The sequence below is a fragment of the Aquarana catesbeiana genome, linkage group LG09 (assembly GCF_042186555.1).
Source record: "Aquarana catesbeiana isolate 2022-GZ linkage group LG09, ASM4218655v1, whole genome shotgun sequence".
NCBI classification, from domain to species: domain Eukaryota; kingdom Metazoa; phylum Chordata; class Amphibia; order Anura; family Ranidae; genus Aquarana; species Aquarana catesbeiana.
In genome coordinates, this window is record NC_133332.1 from 301519559 (window position 1) to 301544474 (window position 24916).

The 24916-nt window shown below is 43.7% G+C and overlaps 1 protein-coding gene across 1 annotated transcript in view; it reads left to right on the top strand.

The window, feature by feature from the left end:
* PRRT1B (proline rich transmembrane protein 1B) overlaps positions 1 to 18889 on the top strand; it is a 63753-nt gene extending 44864 nt beyond the window's left edge. Inside the window, exons 3-4 of the mRNA XM_073600512.1 lie at positions 8659 to 8793; positions 18506 to 18889. Coding sequence (XP_073456613.1) covers positions 8659 to 8793; positions 18506 to 18652 — 282 coding nt within the window. The 3' untranslated portion in view covers positions 18653 to 18889. The remainder of the gene's footprint in view (positions 1 to 8658; positions 8794 to 18505) is intronic.
* Positions 18890 to 24916: the final 6027 nt, after the last annotated feature.

Below are 24916 nucleotides of genomic sequence, written 5' to 3' on the forward strand. Positions count from 1 at the left end.
GGTGCGGCCCGCACCCCCCTAGAAATGCCACTGAATGAAAGAGAAGTGTAGCAATAATACTACACTGACAATTCAGTGTTTATTCTGCCTGTAGTATTATTGAGACAGTGTTCCATGGTAAGTGTCATGTCCGATTGTAGTCAATTGTAAATGTGCAGCTCAGAAAGATTACCTTTTACCTCTTGTAAACGGAGGAGAAATTGCCCCTTAGTTGTCACCAGAACAGGTGTCTCCATTGAAAAATTTCTTCTCACCTCCTGTTCATGTGACAACGCTAAAATTTCAAATTTCCCATCAACCCTGACAGAGGTTCCAACATTGGTTTGCTCTATCTGAAACATTTTCAATAAACCATAACCACATATTCAAGTGAATGGGCCTGTGCAGTAATCGTATGCCATGCACAGTTGTGTGGCCTTTTAGGGGTTAAAACAGACATTGAGGAGGCGACATAACACTTCCTGACCTGTAAACGCCCTCTGAAACGCGATCCACTGCAGATCGCTCTGGGGCAAAACTACTGTAAACTAGCCCTTAGAGGGCATTTCCATACATTGGAAAGACGTGTTTTCACTTCCTGTGAGGTTTATAGGACAGAAAGTGTCTCCCTGGGACACAGAAGTAAAAAATAAAATTAAAACACTGACAGCGGTTTTACCGCCCCCCCAACACTCTATCCAAAATGAACAATAGGTTTACAGGACGTCTAGGATCTAGAAGCTCCTGCAAATAATTTCCCATTTGTTTGGGGGATGTCCCAGAATTATACCAATCCTGACCAGTCCTGGGAGGCTCAGGACTACTACCCCCTCTAAACCCAACTTTTTATGTTAAATGTGATGGGCAACGGTCCAATATAAGCTCACTTGAAAAATCTCTTTTTTGTTCTAAGTTCTGCCTGTCTGTTGGCCATCTCTTTTCACAATTTCCTGGATTCCCTGCATGCTTTTCAGGTCTCGGCTGATGACTTTCCATTTTTAAGGACTACATGGTACCTTGCTACCTGCAAGCAGTGATTCCTGTACTGACTCCGCCTCCTGAAGCTCCTCCTCTTATCACCTCTGTAGATCAGAAGGCAGGCTCTGTGATATGTGTGACACGGCAGTGCTACTCACAGGGTGACTACGTGTCACACAATTCAAGACAGTAAATCTGTGGGGGTCTTCACACTGTAAGTTTACAAACTTCAATATCATTCAGATTAATAGGCGCAGGCTAGAAATAAATGTAATAAAATGTGTGATTTTACCCAAAGATACATGTTAAGTGCACAGAAAGGCCGGATATCTGCTGCTTAACATGTCTTCTTACCTGTCAGAAGCCACTGAACATGTTGCTAGGAATCCTTCTTGGTTTTATAGGAAACAGGAAGACAGAGACAGGAAATGACCTCATAACCATGAACTACCTGAGAGATCACCTCTTTACACTGCCACCTAGTGGTAAAAATAGTAATTGTAGTATAATATATGAGAATTGTATCTGCATAAACAGCTTTCTAACAGCTTGCAGCGGTTCTAAGGCTTAGTTCACACTAGTGCGGGCTGTACGTTCCAGTTGCAGGTGCGGGAATCGCATCGATTCCTGCATCCACAGCCGAATCGCATTGATTCCTGCACCCGCAGTCGAATCGCACTGCTCTTGCGGAATGCTCAGGGCTGCCATTCATTCTGAATGGCACGCCCACGCGTTTCGGCCTGCAGCGCGATCGCAGAAACCACAGGGAAACCGTATGGTTTTTAAAAAGGTGCATTCACCTTTTTTATGCAGTTCACGTGGCACAGCAGCCTATTCAAATGAATGGGTTGCCGTGTCCGAGCACATGCAGGACGCACGACCCGCACTAGTGTGAACCGAGCCTGGAGCCTGAAGGTTTTTTTACCTTATTGCATCCTCTGCATTAAAGCTGAACTTCAGGCAATGTTTGTTTTCCCATGTCTTGGGGCTGTGCCCGCACTGCATGGGTTAGCCGTTTGTTTTTGTCTAGGGGTCAGGAAAGCCCAGATATATTCACCTAATCCTCCGATCCTCCCAGCGCAAGACCGTTCTTTGTGGTGTTTGTCCCACCATGCGGTGAGTGGTGAAGTGTTCCTGATGTCATCACGCCCATAGACCGGCTCTGGATGTGAGGAAGCACTGTTTTCCGGAGGATTGGGTGAGTATAGGCTCTGTATTCACCCATAGACAAAATGAGCAGTTAACCCATGCAGTGCGGGTGCAGCCCCATTAAATGGGATTTTTTTTAAACTAATTTTGGGCTTTAGGGTAAAAAAATCTTCAGTATGTAGCTTCTGCCCACCAGCCCCCCCCCCCCCCCAAATACTTACCTGAGTCCCATCTCAGTTCAGGAATGTGCACAAGAGCAGTGAGTCTCTTGGCTCTCTCTCTTCTCATTGGTTCAGACACAGCAGTGGGAGCCATTGGCTCCTGCTGCTGTCAATCACAGCCAATGAGGAGGGATCAGGGGGTGGAGTCAACATGCACTCTGTGTGTCTTATATGTATACACACAGAGCTGGCTCAAAGTGAGCATGCACAAGTACCCCCATAGCAAGCATAGGAAACAAACATTTACAATCACAATGCCTCGTTCATACTACTGTCTTTTGTTTTGCGTCTGCTGTTGCACTGTAATGCACAACAATGGAAATCACATTATTTTCTGTGGTGCCTGTTCACATCAATGCAGCATGGTGCAATGTGATTTTTGAAAAAAGTACATATGTTTCTTTTGGTGCAGCGAATGCTTTTTTGTTTTTTTTAACCCCCATAGACTTCAGTAGGAGAGCATGAAAACACATGTACATGCATTTTTGGTGGAGTTTTGTGCTTAACGTCAAGTATCCTCCTACCCAAAAAAATGCATGAAGCATAAAAATGCATGAATCTAGGTTTAGAGCTTGTTTACACCAGCAGTCGCATCGTAATAAGGTCGCTGGTTTACTGATTACAGTTTACTTTTTTCAGCTTTTTTTGGAATGTTACAAAACAACATTCCATTCATGTGTAATCCCTGCAGCAAATTGCAGTGTGCTGTAGTACATTGCAACATTATACAGTGAAAAAAAGCGCATTGCCTTATTTCAGTGCACACCAATGCAACACAATGGTGTGCACTTTGCCTTCTTCATGTGCTGGGACTGAGCAAGAGAGACTAGCACAGCCCAATGCATCTGGTGTGAATAGGCCCTAAAAATGGAACTAAACCCCCCTATCCTTGACAGCCAAGAAAGCTGCTATCTTAGCCCCTGTTTGATCTGCAGTTGCCATGATGCTGCACATGTGATCAGTTGACACCAGCCATTTGATGGCTTGACAGTTCAGTTGAGAGCACAAAGCAACTATTCACATTTATCATGAGACCCCTTTCACACTGGGGCGGTTTTCAGGCGCTTTAGCACTGGAAATAGCCTCTGCTAAGTGCCTGAAAACCGCCTCCCATTCATTCAAGTGTAACTTTTTACACTCGGGCGGTGCACTTGCATACCTCCCAACTGTCCCTGATTTCGAGGGACTGTCCCTGATTTGGGGCAATGTCCCTCTGTCCCTCATTCCTCCTCATTTGTCCCTCATTTTGGTCTGATCTATATAGTTGTATAAAAAATGCACTTTTTATCTTTCAAAAAGTGTTTTGCAGTGCTAAGCCTTTCATCCGATTTCTAAATTGCTGCATTTGTAAATTCCAAAAACCAATATAAAGGAATATTAGTGGTAAAAAGCACTGGTGGGTTTAACCAATCTTGTGTTTTTGTACAATTCTCCTTTAAGGGGGCGTGGCAAGGGGTGTGTCCTATGCCTGCATACTTTTGCTGATAGATGTCCCTCATTCCCATCTCAAAAAATTGGGAGGTATGCACTTGCAGAACGTTCAGAAAAGTCCTACAAGAAGCATCTTTGGGGCGGTTTGGGAGCGCTGTATTTAGCGCTCCCAAAACGCCCTGCCCAACACAGGAGTTTTTAACCCCTTAAAAGTGCCCCGCTAGCGGACAAAAAGAGCTGCTGAAACAGCGCTTAAGCCCCGGTAAAATGAGTGGCGCTTTAGCGCTTACGTGGCTGCGGCCCCAGTGTGAAGGGGGTCTTATGGCATGCCTTGAAAATAACTATTTCAGAAAACAGTTAAAGAGGAACTAAACTCTCCTATCATTTTAAACCAAGGAAGCTGCCATCTTTGCTATGATGTTGCACATGTGATCAGTTATGACACCAGCCAGTTAATGGTTTGACAGTTTGGTTAAGAGCACAAGCAAATGGGACAGTTACATTGACAGTTACACGCGTGTGGCGTAATATAACTGTTTTTTAAAACTTAAATCAATGGGTTTACAGTAGTTAATTTTAAATTAATAAGTTTAGTTCCCCTTTAAAGGATCAGTAAACCAAAGACAAAAGTTATTTGTAATGGGATAAAAAAGGGTAATTGTTGGGCAAATACAGCTTGTTTTCAGGTACATTCAGCTTGCAATTGAAATCATTTTGAGATGCTTCAGAGATCATTCTCATTTGATGAGCTGTGAAGTTGGCCTTGTTCTAACCCACAGTAAACCTTCCTCTAAGCTTCATCAACCTGCCTTGAACTGTTTTTACATTCCCATTGACTTTTATGGGGAGTGAAGCGGTTCAGACACAAACAGTCCTGAAAGCTGTCCATGGAATTGAGATGCCAGGCTTTGGGGCAGGCATGACTCATTAGGGTTGCCACCTGTCCGGGATTCACCCGGACAGCCTGGTCCTTACATCCTCTTCCCAGGTTTCTCACTGCCTGACACCTGGACACCAGTCACCAGGGCACCCCCTAAAACTCTTCCAACACCCCCATAGCAACCCCATAAAAGCTTAATTAGAATCTTGCTTCCATAACATGTATCCAGTGTCCTCAGTTAACTTGGAAAGCTGGTGTGTTCCTGTAATGGAGCGAGGAGGGACCGGTACCAGAGAAAATGTGACTGCAGGCTGTTTGTCAGGAAGGGAAAACTGCAATCAGGAAAGCATGACTGTATTTTCTGACCTCGGGACACCCTCATGGGCCTTCCTTGGATATGGGACCACTTTGCACCCCTGCTCCCAATAAAAAGATGTAAAGAAGATGCCTATGTAATGTAGGAAAACATGCAAAAAAACGTTTTCTCTGGTGAGGGCTCTCCTGTTCTGTTTGCTATCATTTCTATTTGAGGGCTCATACAGAAATACAATGATAAATAAATAGCAACCATCCAGCACTCAATCCAAAGAACTCCCCAAAAAAGGAATATGGCAGGCAATAGTTTTAACAATGCAGCCCTCATCAGATTGGGCGGTCTTCTGAATACTGTAAAAACATACACAAGAGAGCGCAAACACCTAGTGCATTACCACCAAAACCATTTATTAAAAACACACAACAGTGTTATAGTCACAAAATTGGAAAAAAATCCAGGCATTTCCTTCCGCCGAAACACGTAAGCTTTTCCACCATGTGGCATCAGATGAGAAACCCATGTCACCAGCTGGAGCTGTTTGCCTGATAAGCTGGATTTTATTCCAATTTTGTGAGTATAACACTGTTGTGTGTTTTTAATAAATGGTTTTGGTAATGCACTAGGAGTTTGCACCTTCTTGTGTTATTTTTTACAGACATACAATGATCCCTGTACTTTTACCTGTAGAAGCAGCTCAATGATATTCTATGTGTCCATGCACATTAAGTTCAGTGTTTAGAGGCAGAAAAAAACCTTCCTGGTTTGCATTTTTGAGAGCAGTTTTCTGGCAGAAAAAAAAATGCAAAAAGCTCCCAAACTCCTGTACAAAAATGACAAAAGCACATGTTGTTTTTTAAAGCCCTTTGTTCAAGGAGCCTAAAGATGAACGTCAGGGAAACAGCTGCATACACAGATAAATGAAGGCACATACAGTATCTGTTTTACCTGCCAAAGGGTTTGCATTTCTGTCCATCCATTCCTGAGATTTACACAACTCTGACACACGGCACAGTCGGATGGATAACCCCACTTACAGTTATGGAATACAGCGTCCTTTCTCCAACCACAGCCTGCTGACTGGACAATTAAAGAGCAGCAGACTGATAAGGTCATTCCTCTCCTCACACTGCTCTGTCCCTCTATCAGCACATTTGCCTGCAACACACCTGGCAGTCCTCGTCCCTCCCTCTCCCAGTCTGAGTGCTGCGCTATAAGAGATTGCAAGAAGCTGATACCAAGTCAAATTGGGCTACTTACAATAGCTGCAGTCACAAAATAAATTTAATAATGAATAGAAAGCTGATATGATTGTTATCTTTTTTTATCTGTCCGGCATTATTATCAATATCTTATTATTAATACTTTTAAGTTGGCCATAGAAGGTTCAAATCTCCAGCTGAGATTCGAACCATGTATGGGCAGGCTGAATGTACCCAATTTGAAGGATCAATCAACTTTGGTACAATCAGCCTGCCATATTTTACATTGGATTATTGCTAACGGCTGTTACAGTTGCTAGCAATAATCACTGTGTCCTCCCGGCAGGGATAGCTTCCCCCACCAGGGAGAACACAATGGTTCAGCGGGAGAGACTCCCCTGTCAACACTAACTGGATTGATGGGGAAATCGAGAGGTTTGCAGGAAAGACATTCACTTTGTCTATGACCGGCCTTAGTATTACACATGATATATATAGTACCAACAGTTTGTGCAGCACTTTACAGAATAAAGGGAGACAGCACAGTTATAGTACAATACAAGACAAAAGGGTTAGGAGGGCCATGCTCATGAAAGTGTACGGTCCAAATGGGAGGAGCAAGTGATACAAAAGACAATAACTGGGGGATGAGTTGATGGAGAAGGTAAAAGTTCAGTTTTTAGGTAGAAGTGGGATAGGCTTTACAGAAAAGATTTGCAGGGAACGCCTAAAGGCGGACAGTATAGGACAGTGATGTTGGACCTTGGCACCCCAGATGTTTTGGAACTACATTTCCCATGATACTCATGCACTCTGCAGTGTAGTTGAGCATCATGGGAAATGTAGTTCCAAAACATCTGGGGTGCCAAAGTTTTCCTTCACTGGTGTAGGAGATAAGTGGACAGATTTGAGTAGGGTGTTTTGGAGGATCAGACAGGTTCTGGAGAACAGCATGGGAGGAGGTGACAACGTAGCTAGAGAGCAGGAAGTCTTGGGAGGTGCGAAGAGGGTGAATTGGGTGGTATTTTGAGGCTGGTAATATATCTTAGGACAGATGTGGATGGTGTTGAATGTTGTTGGTATTTTGAATTTTATCCATTGGCTGCTGGCTGAGCAGAAACCAGTGGAGGGATTGGCAGAGAGGGGCATTGGAAACTGAGTGGTTGGTAAGGTGTATGAGTCTGGTAGCAGCCTTCATGAAAGACTGTAGGGGGAAAAGCCTGTGTAGAGGTAGGCCAGCGAGTTGCAATAATATTAATAAAGATTATTTTTGTGGTGTCATTGGTTGAGATGGAGTGTATTTTGGAAATATTATAGAGGTGATGGTGTCAAGATTTTTGACAGTGATTGTTTGAACGAGGGGAAGAAATTATACTTTTTCATTGATCTTGGGAGGTTTACATGGTAATTTCAATCAGAAAATTAAACATTTCACATCAATGCAATATCTATATTTATGAATTGGACATTTTGACACAAAAATGATCACATGATTAATATTTATATTTTATGTTTGAAAAAATTATTATTTTTTTTTTTTTAACTACAGCTTTGTGATGTGACACTTACCATTAGAATCCACAATAAGCTAATTTCAGAAAGCCATCTGGACTGAGTTCTTTGCTCATACTTTCTTCATCATGATGTATCATGGTGGAGTTTGTCCTCTACATGTCCTGTGAGGAATGACAAGGAAATTAGATATTTGGAAGACTGTTGTTGCAGCTCTTTCTTCCAGAAAGGCAGTGAATTATTCATGCCTAAATGAAGCAGTACTGGAGGGTCTGGCTGGTGAACCGTGCTGAGCTCAGCAGTATCTGCTGCATTTTCCATAGTGTCTGTATTAACTATAGTTGGGACTGCAGAGATATTGCTGAATCCCTCACCAATAAATAAAAGAATCAGAGGGGTGCTTCACCCAGTAGTGCCAAACAAATTAAATATGCCCTTTCAGTTAAACTATATATATATAAAAAAAAACTCAATTTGTGTAAAAAATGAAAAATAAACATAACCATCACACAAGCCACAGTATAATAAAACTTTTAAAAAATATTATGTTTTAAAAGTCACAAAGAATGTTCAACTCTATCAATTGTATGAAATTAAAGTATATCTAATGCCAAACCTTTTTTTTTTAAGTTTTAAATGAGCAGGAAAGAGTTGAAGTACTTTTTTTTTTTTTTTTTTTGCTGTGTCCTACTAGGGAGATCTCTCTTCACTTCCTGTCCTGAAGATACAACAGGAAGAGGAAATCTCTTCAAAGTGAAGAAAAATTCCTGTCACTAGTTTTGGTGACCATAACATTTTGGATTCGCCATTACACTCTGTGATGGTGACCACCAAGACAGGCAGAGAGGGTAAATCTCTCTTATCAGAATACAATGTAGTATGTAGTAAAGACATTGATGGCATTCATACAGTTCTATAATTCCACAAGGTTGCACTCTGTGCCAGGGTCATTGTGTAATTATACCCCGTTGACTGATACTCTGATCTTTGCAGAATGATGGATCGATGGGCATGCCGCAACCTCCCCAGCCAGAAGTGAGGACCAAAGATTACATGGTGGAGTCTGTGCTGGTCATGTTCTTCTGCTGCTTCCTAACAGGCATCATTGCCGTGGTCTACTCTCATGAGGTGAGACATAGGGCAGGGGCAAATGAGAAGAGCTCAGAAAAAGTCAGCATGCTGGCTTTGTGTCGTTTAGACAACTGGGCCCATTCAGCTTAATGCTTAGCATATTTCTTCCACAGTGGCAGCCCAGGTGCAGTGTACAAACTGTCATTGACATGAACGGCTGCGTGCCGCTGTACAGAAAATGTTCAATTTTATGCATACGCCAAAACGCTGTACTCATTTTTACTATAGCACCACACCATATACACAAGTACAGCAGCACACAACCATTTATGTCATTGACAGACTGTACGTTCAACTGGGGCTGCCCGGGTGTTGGAAATATGCCAAGCACTTCAGCCATAACATTTGAATGCTCTGAATAGAGCGGGTTGGAACTGTGGTTCTCATCCTGGGATATTCATATCCTGTGGGGTACCTTAGGGGCTGCTTTCAATACGGAGGATCAATCAACTTCCCAGGTTGTGAAATCAGTAACTGGTACAAGGGTCATAATGTGATGGGTGGCTTTTAGTCTCCAAAATACATCATATTATGGGCATAAAATATTGGGATTGCAAAACATATTATTACTCAGTTTTGGAAGAACGTTTGGAGGGGAAAGATGAATGAATTGGATACATTTTTTCAAATTTTTATTCTGATTTAGGACAGAGAATAGAAAGTTTATCAGGCACTAAATAAAACCACAAAATGTTTTTTTATTTTCCCTGAGCACTTGGCAGCAGAAGGGGTGAACATTTTGTACATTTATTTCATCATTCCAAGTAAACAGGCCAACGTGCTTTGTACATTCAAGGGTGCCCATCCACCAGACCTTAAAGTAGAAATAAAGGCGAAACTTTTTTTTCTTCAAATCATTTTGTATAGGGTATTACATGACATTGGGGACATTTACCTTGGCTTCCTGTCCAACAGGCAAAACAGAGAGGAAATCCCTCCAAACACTTTCTGCTTCGGTGATAATGGTAAACAGGGGAAATAGAGACGTAAATCTCCCAAATAAAGGTGCAGGTAGCAATAAAAACCTGACTGGGGCTCTAATCCTTCTCAACTCGATCCAAAGCTAAAATAAAGGAATCTTGACTAACATGTAAGTTCCATATCGTGTAGTATAGTACAGGACACTGGAAGGGTTTTCCTAAACCCTGAGTTATAGGCTCATACCTTCAGGTGATTGGACACTGGCAAAGTTTTGAAGCACACATCCCCTGGACACTTCCCCTCTAATAGGGCGTACACACGGTCGGACTTTGTTCGGACATTCCGACAACAAAATCCTAGGATTTTTTCCGACGGATGTTGGCTCAAACTTGTTTTGCCTACACACGGTCGCACAAAGTTGTCGGAATTTCCGATCGACAACCACGCGGTCACGTACACCACGTACGATGAGACTAGAAAAGGCCGGTTCAGAATCAAGCGCGGCACCCTTTGGGCTCCTTTTGCTAATCTCGTGTTAGTAAAAGTTTGGTGAGAGACGATTCGCGCTTTTTCAGACTCGTGGCTTTCAGATCGTTTTCTGCTGTTCAGTTTGTGCTTGTGGGTTTGTATCTGCTCTTCAGTGCGTGCAGTCAGTTCGTATCGGAGTTTTCTGTGTGATCTTGCCTGCTCGTTGCTGTTTTTCAGGTCGCTCTTCACAGGCCTTGCTGTTCTTCAGTGCGTTCTGTTACTTCGTTCTGAGCAGCCGACCGTTTTCTAGCCATGTTTCGTATGCGTACTCCTCGTAGAGTTCGTGCTGTGCGGGGGCTTGGTGTTGGGGTCCTGACCTTGACACAAGTCCAGTCCATGAACAGGGTGGGGAGGAGTTCATGGACCAAGAATTGTTTGCTTCAGCGTGACCAGTTCTGTCATATGCCTTTGCTCCGTGAGATCCGTGAGAATAATCCTGATGATTTCAGGAACTTTCTCAGGATGACGGACCCCGTATTTCACCGTTTGTTGGCTTTGCTGACCCCTTATATTAGCAGGCAGGATACCTGCATGAGGCAAGCCATCACTGCGGAGCAGAGGTTGGTCGCTACCCTGTGGTATTTGGCCACAGGGAGAAGTCTGCAGGAAGTCAAGTTCTCGACAGGCATCTCCCCCCAGGCTCTTCTTTGTGGACATTTACTGCTTGTGTTTGTTTGAGCTGACCCTGACAGAAATGTGTTGAGTGCAGAAAATGTCGTGATTGTGTAACCTTATACAAAGCACTGTTGGCTGTTATTTACTAAATGCAAAGACACTTTGCACTACCAGTGCACTTGCAACTGCACTGAAACTGCACTTGTAGTGCAAAGAGGATTTGCCCTTAGGAAATAACCCCCATTTTCTCATAAAACAACAATTACATCACCCAAAAGTGTTGTAGTGTTGAGACAATAATCCACACATTCTTGATGAACAATCTTTTTAATACCTGCACAATCACATGTGCATTTACCAAAGGTTTTTCTGACAAACCAACATGTTTGTTGTATAACAATTTTTGTGGTGTCATTATCCAAAATCAAAATGTGCATTTTATAGAAAACAGGCCTGTGTAAAACCAACAAGAAAGACACAAATCTTGATCTTACAAAGTTCACATTTGGTAGAACTTGAAGGCAATATCAGACATGAGTATTTAGGAACTGTGTTTGATATAGCGTTCAGATGGGGGGAAATCACCCCTGGAAAAGCCAAATTTGGAAGATGCACACAAATTTCACAATGTCAACATGTGCTATCTGCCATCACGGGGGATCAAGGGACGTGTTTTGGGGGAGAAAGCCCTTCCTCACCGCTACTTTATTATTGAGGAAGGGTTTGCACCCCCAAAACGCGTCCATTGATCTCCCGTGATGGCAGATAGCACATGTTGGCACACTGTGTGCATCCTCCAAATCTGGCTTTGGGAAAAATCACAAAAACATTTAGCACATTGTAGCACACAAAAGAAGTAAGTGATTTGGAGGGGTTTTAAACTCGCCCCAAAACATCAATGATGTTTTTATATTTTGGAATAACATCATTGATGTTTTGCTTGATGTTTTCCAATTGTAAATTACACCCCATGATCTCCCCGATCAGGATCTGGGCACTTTCGGATGTGAAAGGATCTTCATCCACAACCTCACGATCACCTAAAAAGAGAGGAAACCCAAAATAAATTAGGTTTGCAAAAAAATGCCGCCATCCATCTCTTATCTGAGCCTGTGGTTGCAGACACTCACCTGTTGTGGTGACTAGTTCCACCACGTCTTCTTCCTCCTGCTCATCTTGTGTTGGTGGGATCTCCCCTTCTTCCAGGGGGGGGGGCTCTGGTCTCCTGGGATGAGGGGTGTCCTCCGAGTCTTTTCTCCGCTATGTAAAACAAAAATGGTATAATTAGCACACAGATATTTGATGGCAGAACTAGAAAGATGAAACATTGCTTGGAAGTGGGGTACAATTATCTATTTTAGCAGAGTTCCAAGATGTAGCTTTTTTAGTGTCCTTTGTCAAGCTGCAATACTTTACCTGTTTTGTACAAGCTTCACAGATGTAGCCCCCCCTATAGTATACACTGGAGCACCTGTGTGGCCCCCCTACTAAAAATGGTGTTCTGGGGTCCCACACTAGTGCTCCAGTGTCCAGATGTGAAAACAGCTGCTCAGTGTCCTCTCCTTACACAGAATCTAGTTTGCATTTCATTCTAGTAACAAAGCCATCTACACAACCAAATTCTTTGAAGCCAAGTATAGGGCGTCAAAATGGTGGCCAAGTGCATATGGCCTAAACAATGGTATTTTATCGTCCGAAATAAAAATGTGTGATTCGAACGAATAATGTGCCCATGAACATGAAAGTTGCCATTTTAAACTGTACAACAGTTCCTAAAAGCACATGGAGCAGCACGAACGTAATAAAACACAAAAAAAATAGGAACACAGCACAAATACTTACTTTTTTGCAGCACTCTCCGGATCTTTCTGTACTGCTCATGTTCTCGTAATTTCAGGTCCGACCACCGCTTCCTGAGCTGATCTTTCGATCATCGTACCCCGAATTTCCGGTGCAGACTCCTGACCACTTTCGCCATGATCTTGGCCTTTCGGACAATGTGGTTGGGGTAAGGCCCATACTTTCCATCATAGTCGGCCTTCTTCAGGATGTCCACCATCTCCAACATCTCCCCAAAGGACATATTTGAGTCCTTTAATCTCCTTCTGGATCGGGTCGTTTCAGGCTCCGGCCTTTCCTCCTCCTCCTCCTCGTTGCTGTAATTAGCACGATCCTGCTGTCTATCTGCCATGTGCTCTTCCTCCACTGCGCCGAACGAAAAGGGGCGGGGAATAGACTAGAAAGAACGTCAGGGGTGGGCGGAGTTATACGCATGCGCAGTGTGTATAAATCGTAACGCGCGCGTCTTTCGTACGATCTGTGAGCGGAGGAAGGAGCATCGGAGACGCCGATCGTGCTAACGAAGGTAGGATCTAAACTTGGGCCTATACTGCTTCGAAATGGAAGCCTATATTGTAACAAGATTAGGGGAGTTTGGCCTGACATTAGGGTTTGTCTTGTGTTGTGTCTTGCAGAGAAAATGGATGGGTTCAACGACCACAATTTCCTGCCCCTGTTCATTGACAAGTACAGGGAGCTGCCCTGTCTGTGGCAAGTGAGACACCCCCACTATAATCACAAACAGAAGAGGCAGGCAGCGCTGGAGAAACTGCTGGAGTTGGTGAAGCTGGTGGTCCCCACAGCAACCATCCCTTATTTAAAAGCAAAAATTGGTGGCCTGAGGAGCACTTATCTTAGGGAGCGCAAGAAAGTCACAGATTTCCAGAGATCCGGAGCAGCAGCAGATGACGTTTATGTCCCCAGACTGTGGTACTATGAGAGACTGCGATTTCTGTCAGACCACACTGAAGTCAGGGAATCCCTCTCCACTCTTCCTTCCACTCTTCCTCCCACCCCAGCTGAGGCTTCCGATGTCCAAACTGGGCCTTCCAGCCAGGAAGAAGTGGAGGAGCCCAGCTGGAGCCAGGTATAGCATTCTTCTACTGATTTCTGGGCAATAAATAAATGATGTTTACTAGATGTTAGTATTGATCACTAATTGCTGATTAAAAAAAGTGTTTTACATATCAATAGACAGTAGTGGGCACCCAAAATTGGGACAAGAATGCAAAATGCTGGGCTCAGAATGATAGTCTGTTATATTTGTTAACATTCAATTTGCAGCAGTCAGGAGGTGAAAATCGTGTGTGATTGATGTAAAAAATACTGAAACTATGTCCCTTTTTCATACACAGGAAGACCTCAGCCAGGAGGAGGCTGTGGAATGTGGCAGCCAGGAGGAGGCGGGGATTAGTGGCAGCCAGGAGGAGGCAGGGATTAGTGGCAGCCAGAAGGAGGCGGGGATTAGTGGCAGCCAGGAGGAGGCGGGGCTAAGTGGCAGCCAAGAGAAGCCTGGGACAAATCGCAGCCTGACTGAGTCTCAGGTTCCTCCCCTCCGCCTGCCACATAAACGAGCCAGGAAGATGACTCCCAGTCCTGTGCAGGATTCAGCATACAGGCTGATCCAGGAGGCTTCGGCGTCCCTCAGAGCCTTCCCCAGTCCTGAAGAGGCCTTTGCCTGCATGGCTGCCACCAAATTGCTGGGCATGCAGGAGGGCCAACGCAAGATCTCTGAGGACCTGATTTATAAAGTCCTACGTAAGGGGGAGAGTGGGGAACTGACACACAAGACGGATGTCATTGAGATCGACGATCCTCCTCCTCCTCCTGCTGCCACAACTCCACCACCACAGCCAAAGCCTGGAAGGAAGCGTGGAAGGAAGACCAAAGAGTGATTGCCCTGGGTTCAGTCTGGTCTGACAAAAGCTGCAGTCTCTCGTATGACCACAGCCTGGGGACACAAATGTCATCTGCTGCTTTCCGGATCTCTGGGACTTCTGGACCACACTGCCCTCCCTTAGATATGGACTCCTCAGGCCACCAATTTTGCTTTTAAATAATTGATGTCTGCCTTGGGGGTCCAAGGCTTCGCCAATTTCTGCAGTTTCTCCAACGTTGCCTCCCTCTTTGTTTTTTTATAGTTGTGACCCCTTAATAAAATTTTTTCGGTAAATTCTACTCTCCTGTGTGTGTTTTCATCCAAAAAGGACAGTTTGTTGGTGACGATTCAGGTACATTTCTAAAAACATAAAATGTGAAATTAACAAGGGACAACAACACCAAACAATCTCCTACAGATTAAATAGAACAACATATCAATGGTGTTGTGGGAACTTGTCACAAAAAATACACAAACATTTTCGGGAGTACAGATCAAAATCACCAAAAAAAAAAAATTAAAAAAGAGAAACACAAAAAAAGAATCTACATTAAAGTCAAAAAAAAAAATATGTTGTCAGATGTGAGAAATCAAAATATATTGAGGGAATCCCGATAAATAGTAACGAAAGAAGTTTGTGAGAAGTGTGTGTGAATATGAACATCAAAACTACTTAATTCTTGTCACATTATAAAGAAGAAGAGAGTGCGCTGTATTAAACCATTTTGAACATTGCAGCGTGACGAAAGTGCTGTATCCATTGCGAACGCTAAGTTTACCAGAACGAGCTGTCCCGTGTCGGAATTTCTTCTGAGCATGCGTGGCACTTTGTGCGTCGGAACAGGCCACACACGGTCGGAATTGACGCGATCGGATTTTGTTGTCGGAAAATTTTATCTCCTGCTGTCCAACTTTGTGTGTCGGAAAATCCGATGGAAAATGTCCGATGGCGCCCACACACGGTCGGAATTTCCGACAACACGCTCCGATCGGACATTGTGCATCGGAAAATCCGACCGTGTGTACGGGGCATAACACTACACCACACCATGAGCCTTCAGTTTTGTAGCAAGCAATGCAGAGTACCAAGGAATGGAGGGGAGGGGAGCCTGGGTCCTGTACTGCACTCCAAGATATGGAATTTTTACTGGTAAGTCAAATTACTCTTATCTTAATTGTACAGTACAAGACACAGGCAAAGTATTCATAGATCCTGGGCTGCCCCCAAGCAATGAAAACAAACACCAAAGTAAACCAAACACACAAAAGAGTGCAAAAGGGTGTGTCAAGTGGTCCCCTCCTGAAGAGGAAGGGGCGCAAGACTCCTGATGGGGGTAAGGCACAATCAGGTCCACCTAGTCAAAAAGTCTGACAGACCCTGCTCCTCATGGTCAGCCAAATTAGTACTGGGTGGCAGGCTCTCCCAAAGAGAGATAAGAACGGATACTACACTTGATCTGCATTTGTGTGAGGTGCTTTTCACAGGGAACTTTAGCTGTCCAGGCTTTTGGCCATAAGATTGTGTGCATATGAATGGAGGTAAAAGCCATTCTTGAAATCTCAACTCATGACACGTTCTAGGGCAGTGGTCATCAACCCTGTCCTCAGGGCCCACTAACAGGCCAGGTTTGCAAGATAACTGAAGTACATCACAGGTGATATAATTTGCTACTTAGTGATTGAAGTATTCTAGTCTGCATCTCCCCAAGGTAATACATAAAACCTGGCCTGTTAGTGGGCCCTGAGGACAGGGTTGATGACCACTGTTCTAGGGCATCCATGTAAAGGAGCAGAGCTGAAGGTATTTGCTGTACTTTCTCTGTTAAAGCACGATCCTGCAAAACAGGGTTATGTTGGTTGTTCACTGCCCTAGTCAATTTATCTGCAGTTTGACATACTGAAATTGCAACAAAAGCAGGTTGAGGGGCTGGGCCTGCAAATGATAAGAGAACCTTTAAGAGCGTCTCAAACTTTTAATATGCAGAATCATTGGAACATCTTCAATTGGTACAGAGAGATGTTTGTTTAAGACTGAGATGGCAGGATCAACCACAGTAAGAGACTACTTATTTGGAACCCTTTTACTACTGGATAGAGTTTGGCAGAGATTTTGGGAGGAGTAAAAATCCTTTCTGGAGTGACCCAATTGTCTCGCACATTCTATTTGTTTATGTACAGGGAAAGTTTTGAAAGCTTTTGCAGGTCTCTTTGTACCCAAAGGGGCATGGTACAACAAAGAATCAAGCTGCACAATGCCAAGGCTTTTGTGGATGGCATTAGTAGTACTTCCTTGTTAGCAAGCATGCGTGAAGCTCTCGTATTATTATAGTGGCAACCCGGGGGAAGAAATATCTTCCACAGCTTACTCCAATATTGCCTCAATGTCCTCTTCCTTCCTTTCTGTGTCTGCTTAGACTAGGGCAGGAATAGTAGGATTTGACTCTGGCAGAGAAATGGGAGTGGGAGAAGAAGCATGGCATTCTGAGCCCTGGGCTCAAAAATGGCTGTATTGGCTGTATTAGGCTGTTTGAGGAATTGTGACAGATGCAGAAAATTAGGCTTTTGTCATATAGGCCACTTGTTGCATGCCTGAAATAGCTCTAGAATCAGATTCAGCAACCATTGTTAGAGCTGGCTCCTGTTCTAGTGTAAGGGGTGTATCTTAACTACAGAGTGAGCATTATGGGGGCCTTCAGCAGAGCAAATGTTTGCATGTGGTTTTGCAATGGCTCCCTTTTGCATGATCTCCTCCATAGCTACATGTGAGATTTCATTATTAGGTATAAACTAGATGTGCACATGGATAGTACACTTAAACTGTCCACACTGCACATTGCAAACTATTCTGCACAATAGACACTGCCTAAAGAGTTCTGCAGTATGTATAAACCTGCTCCAAAGAATCTACTAGAAAGGTAAGCAATATTACAAGGAAAAAAACAAAAACAAACCTTAAGCTCTGACAAAGAGGGCACTACAGCCCATGAAATACATTGGCTTGCTTACTCTGACTACTATGATAAAATAAGTACTTTTGGACTCAAAACTATTGGTGTGACATTTCTTTTGCTCTTATACCCTTAGCAAAGAAAAAAATGACAGGGGTTCTAACCCGTTACAAATAAGTTAAAGCTTAAAGCAGAGCTCCACCTTAAAAGGGAAGCTCCACTTGTCTGCCTCTCCCCCCCCCCCCCCCCTCCGCTGCCACATTTGGCATCTTTTGGGGGGACCAGTTACCTAGTTATGCCATAGTGAACTGAACCGGAAGTTATGCCCCCCTCCTTCCTCTGCAGGCGGCCCATTTACAAAGCGTGCATGCGCAGTAATAAAACGGCTTCACTGCCAGATTCCTTTAGTCAATTGAAAAATCGGCTCGGGTGAGGACACTGCTGGATTCCTGGACAGGTAAGTGCCCTAATAATAAAAGTCAATTTTTCTGTCTGGAGCTCCTGTTTAAGTATATTTTGAATACCTTCCTGAACATAAAATGAAACTTTAAATTGCAAAGGAAGGTAGAATATGTATTCTATAACATATTTCTCGGTTACGATTGAGCACAACAGTTTACCCTTACAGGAAACCGTTAGTATGATGCGCATATGAGCTTTCAACAAGCAGTACAATCTTAAAAGCAAAAGCTTTTAGAATCTTAAAAGTAAAAGCAGTAAAAAAGCAATCTGTTCTCCCCCCGACCATCAAAGCTGAACCCCATTGAACTACCATTTTCTGAAATTATGAAAAAGTAATGTTTTTTTTTTTTTTTTTTTTACAAAAGTCATTTGTGTGAATCACTGGCCTAATCCCGGGTGCAAAGCATGTAACAGCTGGAATTTGATTGGTCACTGTAAACACCTTCACTTTCTAAGAAGCACAATGAATTTTAGAAGCTTGGAGGTACTTATAATTTCTTGTTTTGTTTTCTTTCAGACCCGAACTGCTCTGAGCAGAGGAGACGTCCTGCAGGCCCAGGAAGCCTCCCGGAAGGCCAGATCCCTTGTCCTCTTTAGTCTTCTCTTTGGAGTCTTTGTTTCAGTCAGCTGGATTATATATGTAGTGGTCGCTATCTTCTTATGAAAGGGGAATGAAGTCGCATGTAAGTCCAGGAAGCCCACACATGTGGTTTCTAATATACTTCCATCAGAAACCTTTCAACATTGGACTCAGCAGTTGAACTAACACCCATCTAAACCCAATCATATGTATGGGATCTCTCAGCACTATATAAGACATTGCCTGGACGTGATTGTGCTGATACAGAAATGTGTATATGTACAGAAAACATTTAAATAAAAATATACATTTTCTTTTTTATTTCTTTCTCTTTTTTCCCATTTGATGTAATTTATGATACACCAACCAGTTGTCAGTCCCATGAATAAAAAGTAAGTCTGGAAGTTGCCTGCTGCCCATGGCTAACAGATTTTACCTTTCATGTTCAGGTATGTTCAGCATGGTCTTTTGCCAGCATACAGTAGTCTATTGCAGAGGTAGACTTGCAATATTTGTTCTACAAAAAAATAAACGTACCTGCCTGTTCACAATGTTCGGCAGAATGTACACTGAGCTAAACCTACAATTTGGGCAGGGTGCCAGTACGAATGACTCCTGTGCATGTGCAGGAGTGACACCATCCTGTTCTGGCCACTCAAGGCGGCCAAAGACCAGAACTTGGAGAATATGTTGGCACCAGCATGGGGCCTTGCAGGTGTTGGACCGTTGGAGCAGAGAGATTAAGGATTCTTTCTTTGGTCTCACAAAGTATATGTCAGATGCAGACATAACAGTGAACAGTTGACAGCTGCAGCCAGCTCAAAGCCATGACTGTGATGACACCTTCCTTTCCTCTTCTTTTCCTCACTCCCCTGCACAGACATCTCCCATGAGAATAATGGTTCACTGCAGATGGCCCTTTGCTCTCCTTTCTGGTAACAAAATAGGTCTAAGTGGCAATGTTATTAGGAAAGATCTGTATTCTTTCCCAAGGAAAGGTGGCAACCACAGGCAGAAATAATTGGCAAAATATGTTCAGAAAGGGTCACCCATGGCTCCAAACATGACTGAGAATGCTGATTTAAAGTGGTTGTAAACTGCAAAAAAAAAAAAGGGCCCTGCAGGATAATAATGTCATAACGTACTAGTATGCGCCACATACTAGCACATTACAGGCATACCCCACTTTTAAGTACACAATGGGACCAAAGCATGTATGTAAAATGTAAAACGAAAATGTACTTAAAGTGAAGCAATACCTTTTTTCACTTCTGTGGTGTCAGGGGCTGTAGAGGGGGGTCAGGGAGTGTTTCCAAGTAGCGGGTAATTTGAACTATCTGTGCATGGATTACTCAGCTGCACTGAGAGCCACTTTACATACACTCGCAGGTATGTCCGTACTCACGAGTGTATGTAAAGTGAGTGTACTTAAAGCGGGGTATGCCTGTATAACAGACTTACCTTAAAAAGAAGCTGTCACTGCTGTCGGGGATTCCATCTCAACCCGATCTTCCTTCCAGCTTTGCAGGCTTCAGCAGTTTAAAACATGGTCAGCTGTGATGGCGTCGCTCTCGCTTGTGCACACAGGAGTTACGGCACCGTCCATTCAGAGTGCACTGCGCATGCCCCGGTGACGTCACTGTCTGCTACTAAAGTAAATATCTCCTGTTACTATAGGCTTTCCTGTAGGTATAAATCAAACAGGTGACTACCACTTTAAAAATCCCTGATTCCCAAGAATGTTCATTAGCTTTGAATTCCTTCAGCATATTCAGTCCGCATACTATTGCAGTCTTTTCACTGCACATTTGCTTTGCTAAGATATGAGGCAGCTCCTTTTAACCATGACCTGTAATTATCTTTTGACTAGATATACAGTGAAGTGAAAAATTATTCATACCCCTTGAAATTTTCCATATTTTGTCATGTTACAACCAAAAATATAAATATATTTTATTGGGATTTTATGTGTTAGACCAACACAAAGTGGGACATAATTGTGAAGTGGAAGGAAAATGATAAATGGTTTTCAACATTTTTTACAAATAAATATGTGAAAAGTGTGGCGTGCATTTGTATTCAGCCCCCCTGAGTCAATACTTTGTAGAACCACCTTTCACTGCAATTACAGCTGCAAGTCTTTTTGGGGATGTCTCTACCAGCTTTGCACATCTAGGGAGTGACATTTTTGCCCATTCTTCTTTGCAAAATAGCTCAAGCTCTGTCAAAAAGGATGGAGAGCAAGGTGAACCTCCAGCCCAGTCTCAAGTCTTTTGCAGACTCCAACAGGTTTTCTTCTAAGATTGCCCTGTATTTGACTCCATCCATCTTCCCATCAACTCTGACCAGCTTCCTGTCCCTGCTGAAGAAAAGTATCCCCACAACATGATGCTGCCACCACGTTTCACAGTGAGGATGGTGTGTTCAGGGTGATGTGCAGTGTTAATTTTCCGCCACACATAGCGTTTTGCTATTAGGCCAAAAAGTTCAATTTTGGTCTCATCTGACCAGAGCACCTTCTTCCACGTGTTTGCTGTGTCCCCCACATGGCTTCTCTCAAACTGCAAATGAGACTTCTTATGGCTTTCTTCTTGCCACTTTTCCATAAAGGCCAGATCTGTGGAGTGCACGACTAATAGATGTCCTGTGGACAGATTCTCCCACCTGAGCTGTGGATCTCTGCAGTTAATTCAGAGTTACCATGGCTGCTTCTCTGATTAATGCTCTCCTTGCCTGGTCTGTCAGTTTTGGCGGACGGCCATGTCTTGGTAGGTTTGCAGTTGTGTCATACTCTTTCCATTTTCGGATGATGAATTGAACAGTGCTTCATGAGAACTTCTCCACAACTTTATCCCTGACCTGTCTGATGTGTTCCTTGGCCTTCATGATGCTGTTTGTTCCCTAAGGTTCTCGAACAAACCTCTGAGGGCTTCAGAGAACAGCTGTATTTATACTGAGAAAAAATTACACACAGACTCTATTTACTAATTAGGTGACTTCTGAAGGCAATTGGTTCCACTAGATTTCAGTTAGGGGTATCAGAGTAAAGGAGGCTGAATAGAAATGCACACCACACTTTTCAGATATTTATTTGTAAAAAAAAAAAATTGAAAACTATTTATCATTTTCCTTTCACTTCACAATTATGTGCCACTTTGTGTTGGTCTATCACGGGGGGTCAGCAACATGTAGATCACGAACAGGTCACAGGTAGGTCGTGATCTGGGCTTGCTTACCCGCCACCCCAGAGCATCAAATAGAGTGCAATACAAAGGGACTATTTGTAAAGTTGGAGCTGTAGTAGGGAGCAAGAGATGCATAATCCGATGCCTCCTCTGTAGTGCTGCCTCCTTTCCCATGCAGAGTGATAGCAACTGCACTCCACCTCTTATCCCGGCTAGCGGTTTCCAAAGTGGTGCCAGCAGCAGGAGAGAAGAGATCCTCAGGCCAGTGTGAAGCAATACACTGGGCAAAATAGTATAGGACTGCTTTCACACCCACACCGCAGGTGCAGAGCAGCGTACCTGCAGCTTTCCTGCTGGTGTACCGCACTTAGCCATAGACTTCTATTATATCCTGGGGGTTTGGTGCACTTTCTGAATGTAGGGGTTGTGGTGCGCTGTCAGAAAGCGCACCACACCTGCAGGATATAATAGAAGTCTATAGCAAAGTGCAGCTTACCCAGGAAAGTTGCAGATGCACTGTTCTGCACCTGCGGTGAAGGTAAATCGCAGCATATCGGTGTGAAAGCAGCTTTATAGGGGGCTCAGAACACTAAAAGGTTCATTCACATTCAGTTTTTTATCACCCTACCCCAACCGCATCCCTTTTAGCTGCAGTGGGCAGGGGTGTACACATGTCGCAGGCATAGGTGTTTATATGCCCTGTCATGGTTGGTGGGTGTAGCGCCTGCCAAGCATGACCCATTCAAGTGAATGAGGCCACTCTGCAAGTGCCCTGCAACTTTGTGGAGTACAGTAAACAAGAGGTTAAAGTAGGCAGCATTGTGTTGCTTTCTCACCACCTGCTTATACCCTTTGGACCCTGCAAAAGCATGCAGTTGCAGGGCACTTGCAGAGTGGCCCCATTTACTTGAATAGGGCACGATTGGCAGGTGGTAGCACTCACCAACCAAAAGCAACAGGGGGTTTAATTCCTGCTGCGGCATGTGTATACCTTTTGGCTGCTGCCTCAGTAGCTAAAGGGGGTAGGGATTGGGGCGATAAAACCACGACTCAACCGCAAGGTTTTACCCCCCCCCCCTAATTTTATGTGTGAACGAGTCCGATGAGTGCCGCTGCTGAAGGGCTCGTTCACAAGTGCAGCAGGCACTGCTGGTCCTCTGAAAAGCAACCTGAGTGTGTTTAACAGGCGGTGAGGAGGCTACATGTTGCCTCCTCACCACCTGATTTAAACCCATGATTGCCATGCAATTCACACGATTGGGACACGGTAGTACGGCAATTAGGGGTTTAAATCAGGTGTGAAGAGGCAACACTGTGCATGGTGATCTTTGACTTCTCCCATGTACTTCAGGTAGATCTCCACCTCTTTTTACTCAATAAAATACATTTACGTTTTTGGTTGTAACCTGACAAAATGTGGAAAATTTCAAACGATATGAATACTTTTTCAACGTACTGTATTAAAGGAACTACAGAATCATAAACTTTTATCATCAATGTAAGACATTATTTATACATACAGCGGGGCAAAAAAGTATTTAGTCAGCCACCAATTGTGCAAGTTCTCCCACTTAAAAAGATGAGAGAGGCCTGTAATTGTCATCATAGGTATACCTCAACTATGAGAGACAAAATGTGGAAACAAATCCAGACAATCACATTGTCTGATTTTTGAAAAAAATTATTTGTAAATTATGGTGGAAAATAAGTATTTGGTCACCTACAAACAAGCAAGATTTCTGGCTCTCACAGACCTGTATCTTCTTCTTTAAGAGGCTCCTCTGTCCTCCACTCATTACCTGTATTATTGGCACCTGTTTGAACTTGTTATCAGTATAAAAGACACCTGTCCACAACCTCAAACAGTCACACTCCAAACTCCACTATGGTGAAGACCAAAGAGCTGTCGAAGGACACCAGAAACAAAATTGTAGACCTGCACCGGGCTGGGAAGACTGAATCTGCAATAGGCAAGCAGCTTGGTGTGAAGAAATCAACTGTGGGAGCATCAATTAGAAAATGGAAGACATACAAGACCACTGATAATCTCCCTTGATCTGGGGCTCCACGCAAGATCTCACCCCGTGGGGTCAAAATGATCACAAGAACGGTAAGCAAAAATCCCAGAACCACACGGGGGGGGGGACCTAGTGAATGAACTGCAGAGAGCTGGGACCAACCTAACAAAGGCTACCACACTACGCCGGTAGGGACTCAGATCCTGCAGTGCCAGACGTGTCCCCCTGCTTAAGCCAGTACATGTCCGGGCCCATCTGAGTTTGGCTAGAGAGCATTTGGATGATCCAGAAGAGGATTGGGAGAATGTCATATGGTCAGATGAAACCAAAGTAGAACTGTTTGGAACCAAAGTAGAACTGTTTGGTAGAAACACAACTTGTCGGGTTTGGAGGAGAGAGAATGCTGAGTTGCAACCAAAGAACAGCATACCTACTGTGAAGCATGGGGGTGGCAACATCATGCTTTGGGGCTGTCTCTCTGCAAAGGGAACAGGACGACTGATCCGTGTACATGAAAGAACGAATGGGGCAATGTATCGTGAGATTTGGAGTGCGAACCTCCTCCCATCAGCAAAGTCATTGAAGATGAAACGTGGCTGGGTCTTTCAGCATGACAATGATCCCAAACACACTGCCCGGGCAACGAAGGAGTGGCTTTGTAAGAAGCATTTCAAGGTCCTGGAGTGGCCTAGCCAGTCCCCAGATCTCAACCCCATAGAAAACCTTTGGAGGGAGTTGAAAGTCTGTGTTGCCCAGCGACAGCCCCAAAACATCACTGTGATTGTCTGGACTTGTTTCCACATTTTGTCTCTCATAGTTGAGGTATACCTATGACAATTACAGGCCTCTCTCATCTTTTTAAGTGGGAGAACTTGCACAATTGGTGGCTGACTAAATACTTTTTTGCCCCACTGTATGATATAATTATTAGGGTTATTCATTTTTAATGGATGCTCACATGTGGCCCACCAGTGCCCAGTGTGTAGCTTGCAGGTTCTGTGCACCAGATCAGGTTGGCTGCACACCGAGTGCCTATATCACTAGTATTTCTGTAGAGACTACTTTAGAGGTCAAAATGTGTTTCTTTTTTCCTTAAGGTTTTATACTTAATTTTCCATTGCAGATAGTTTTGAGCCATGTTCTGA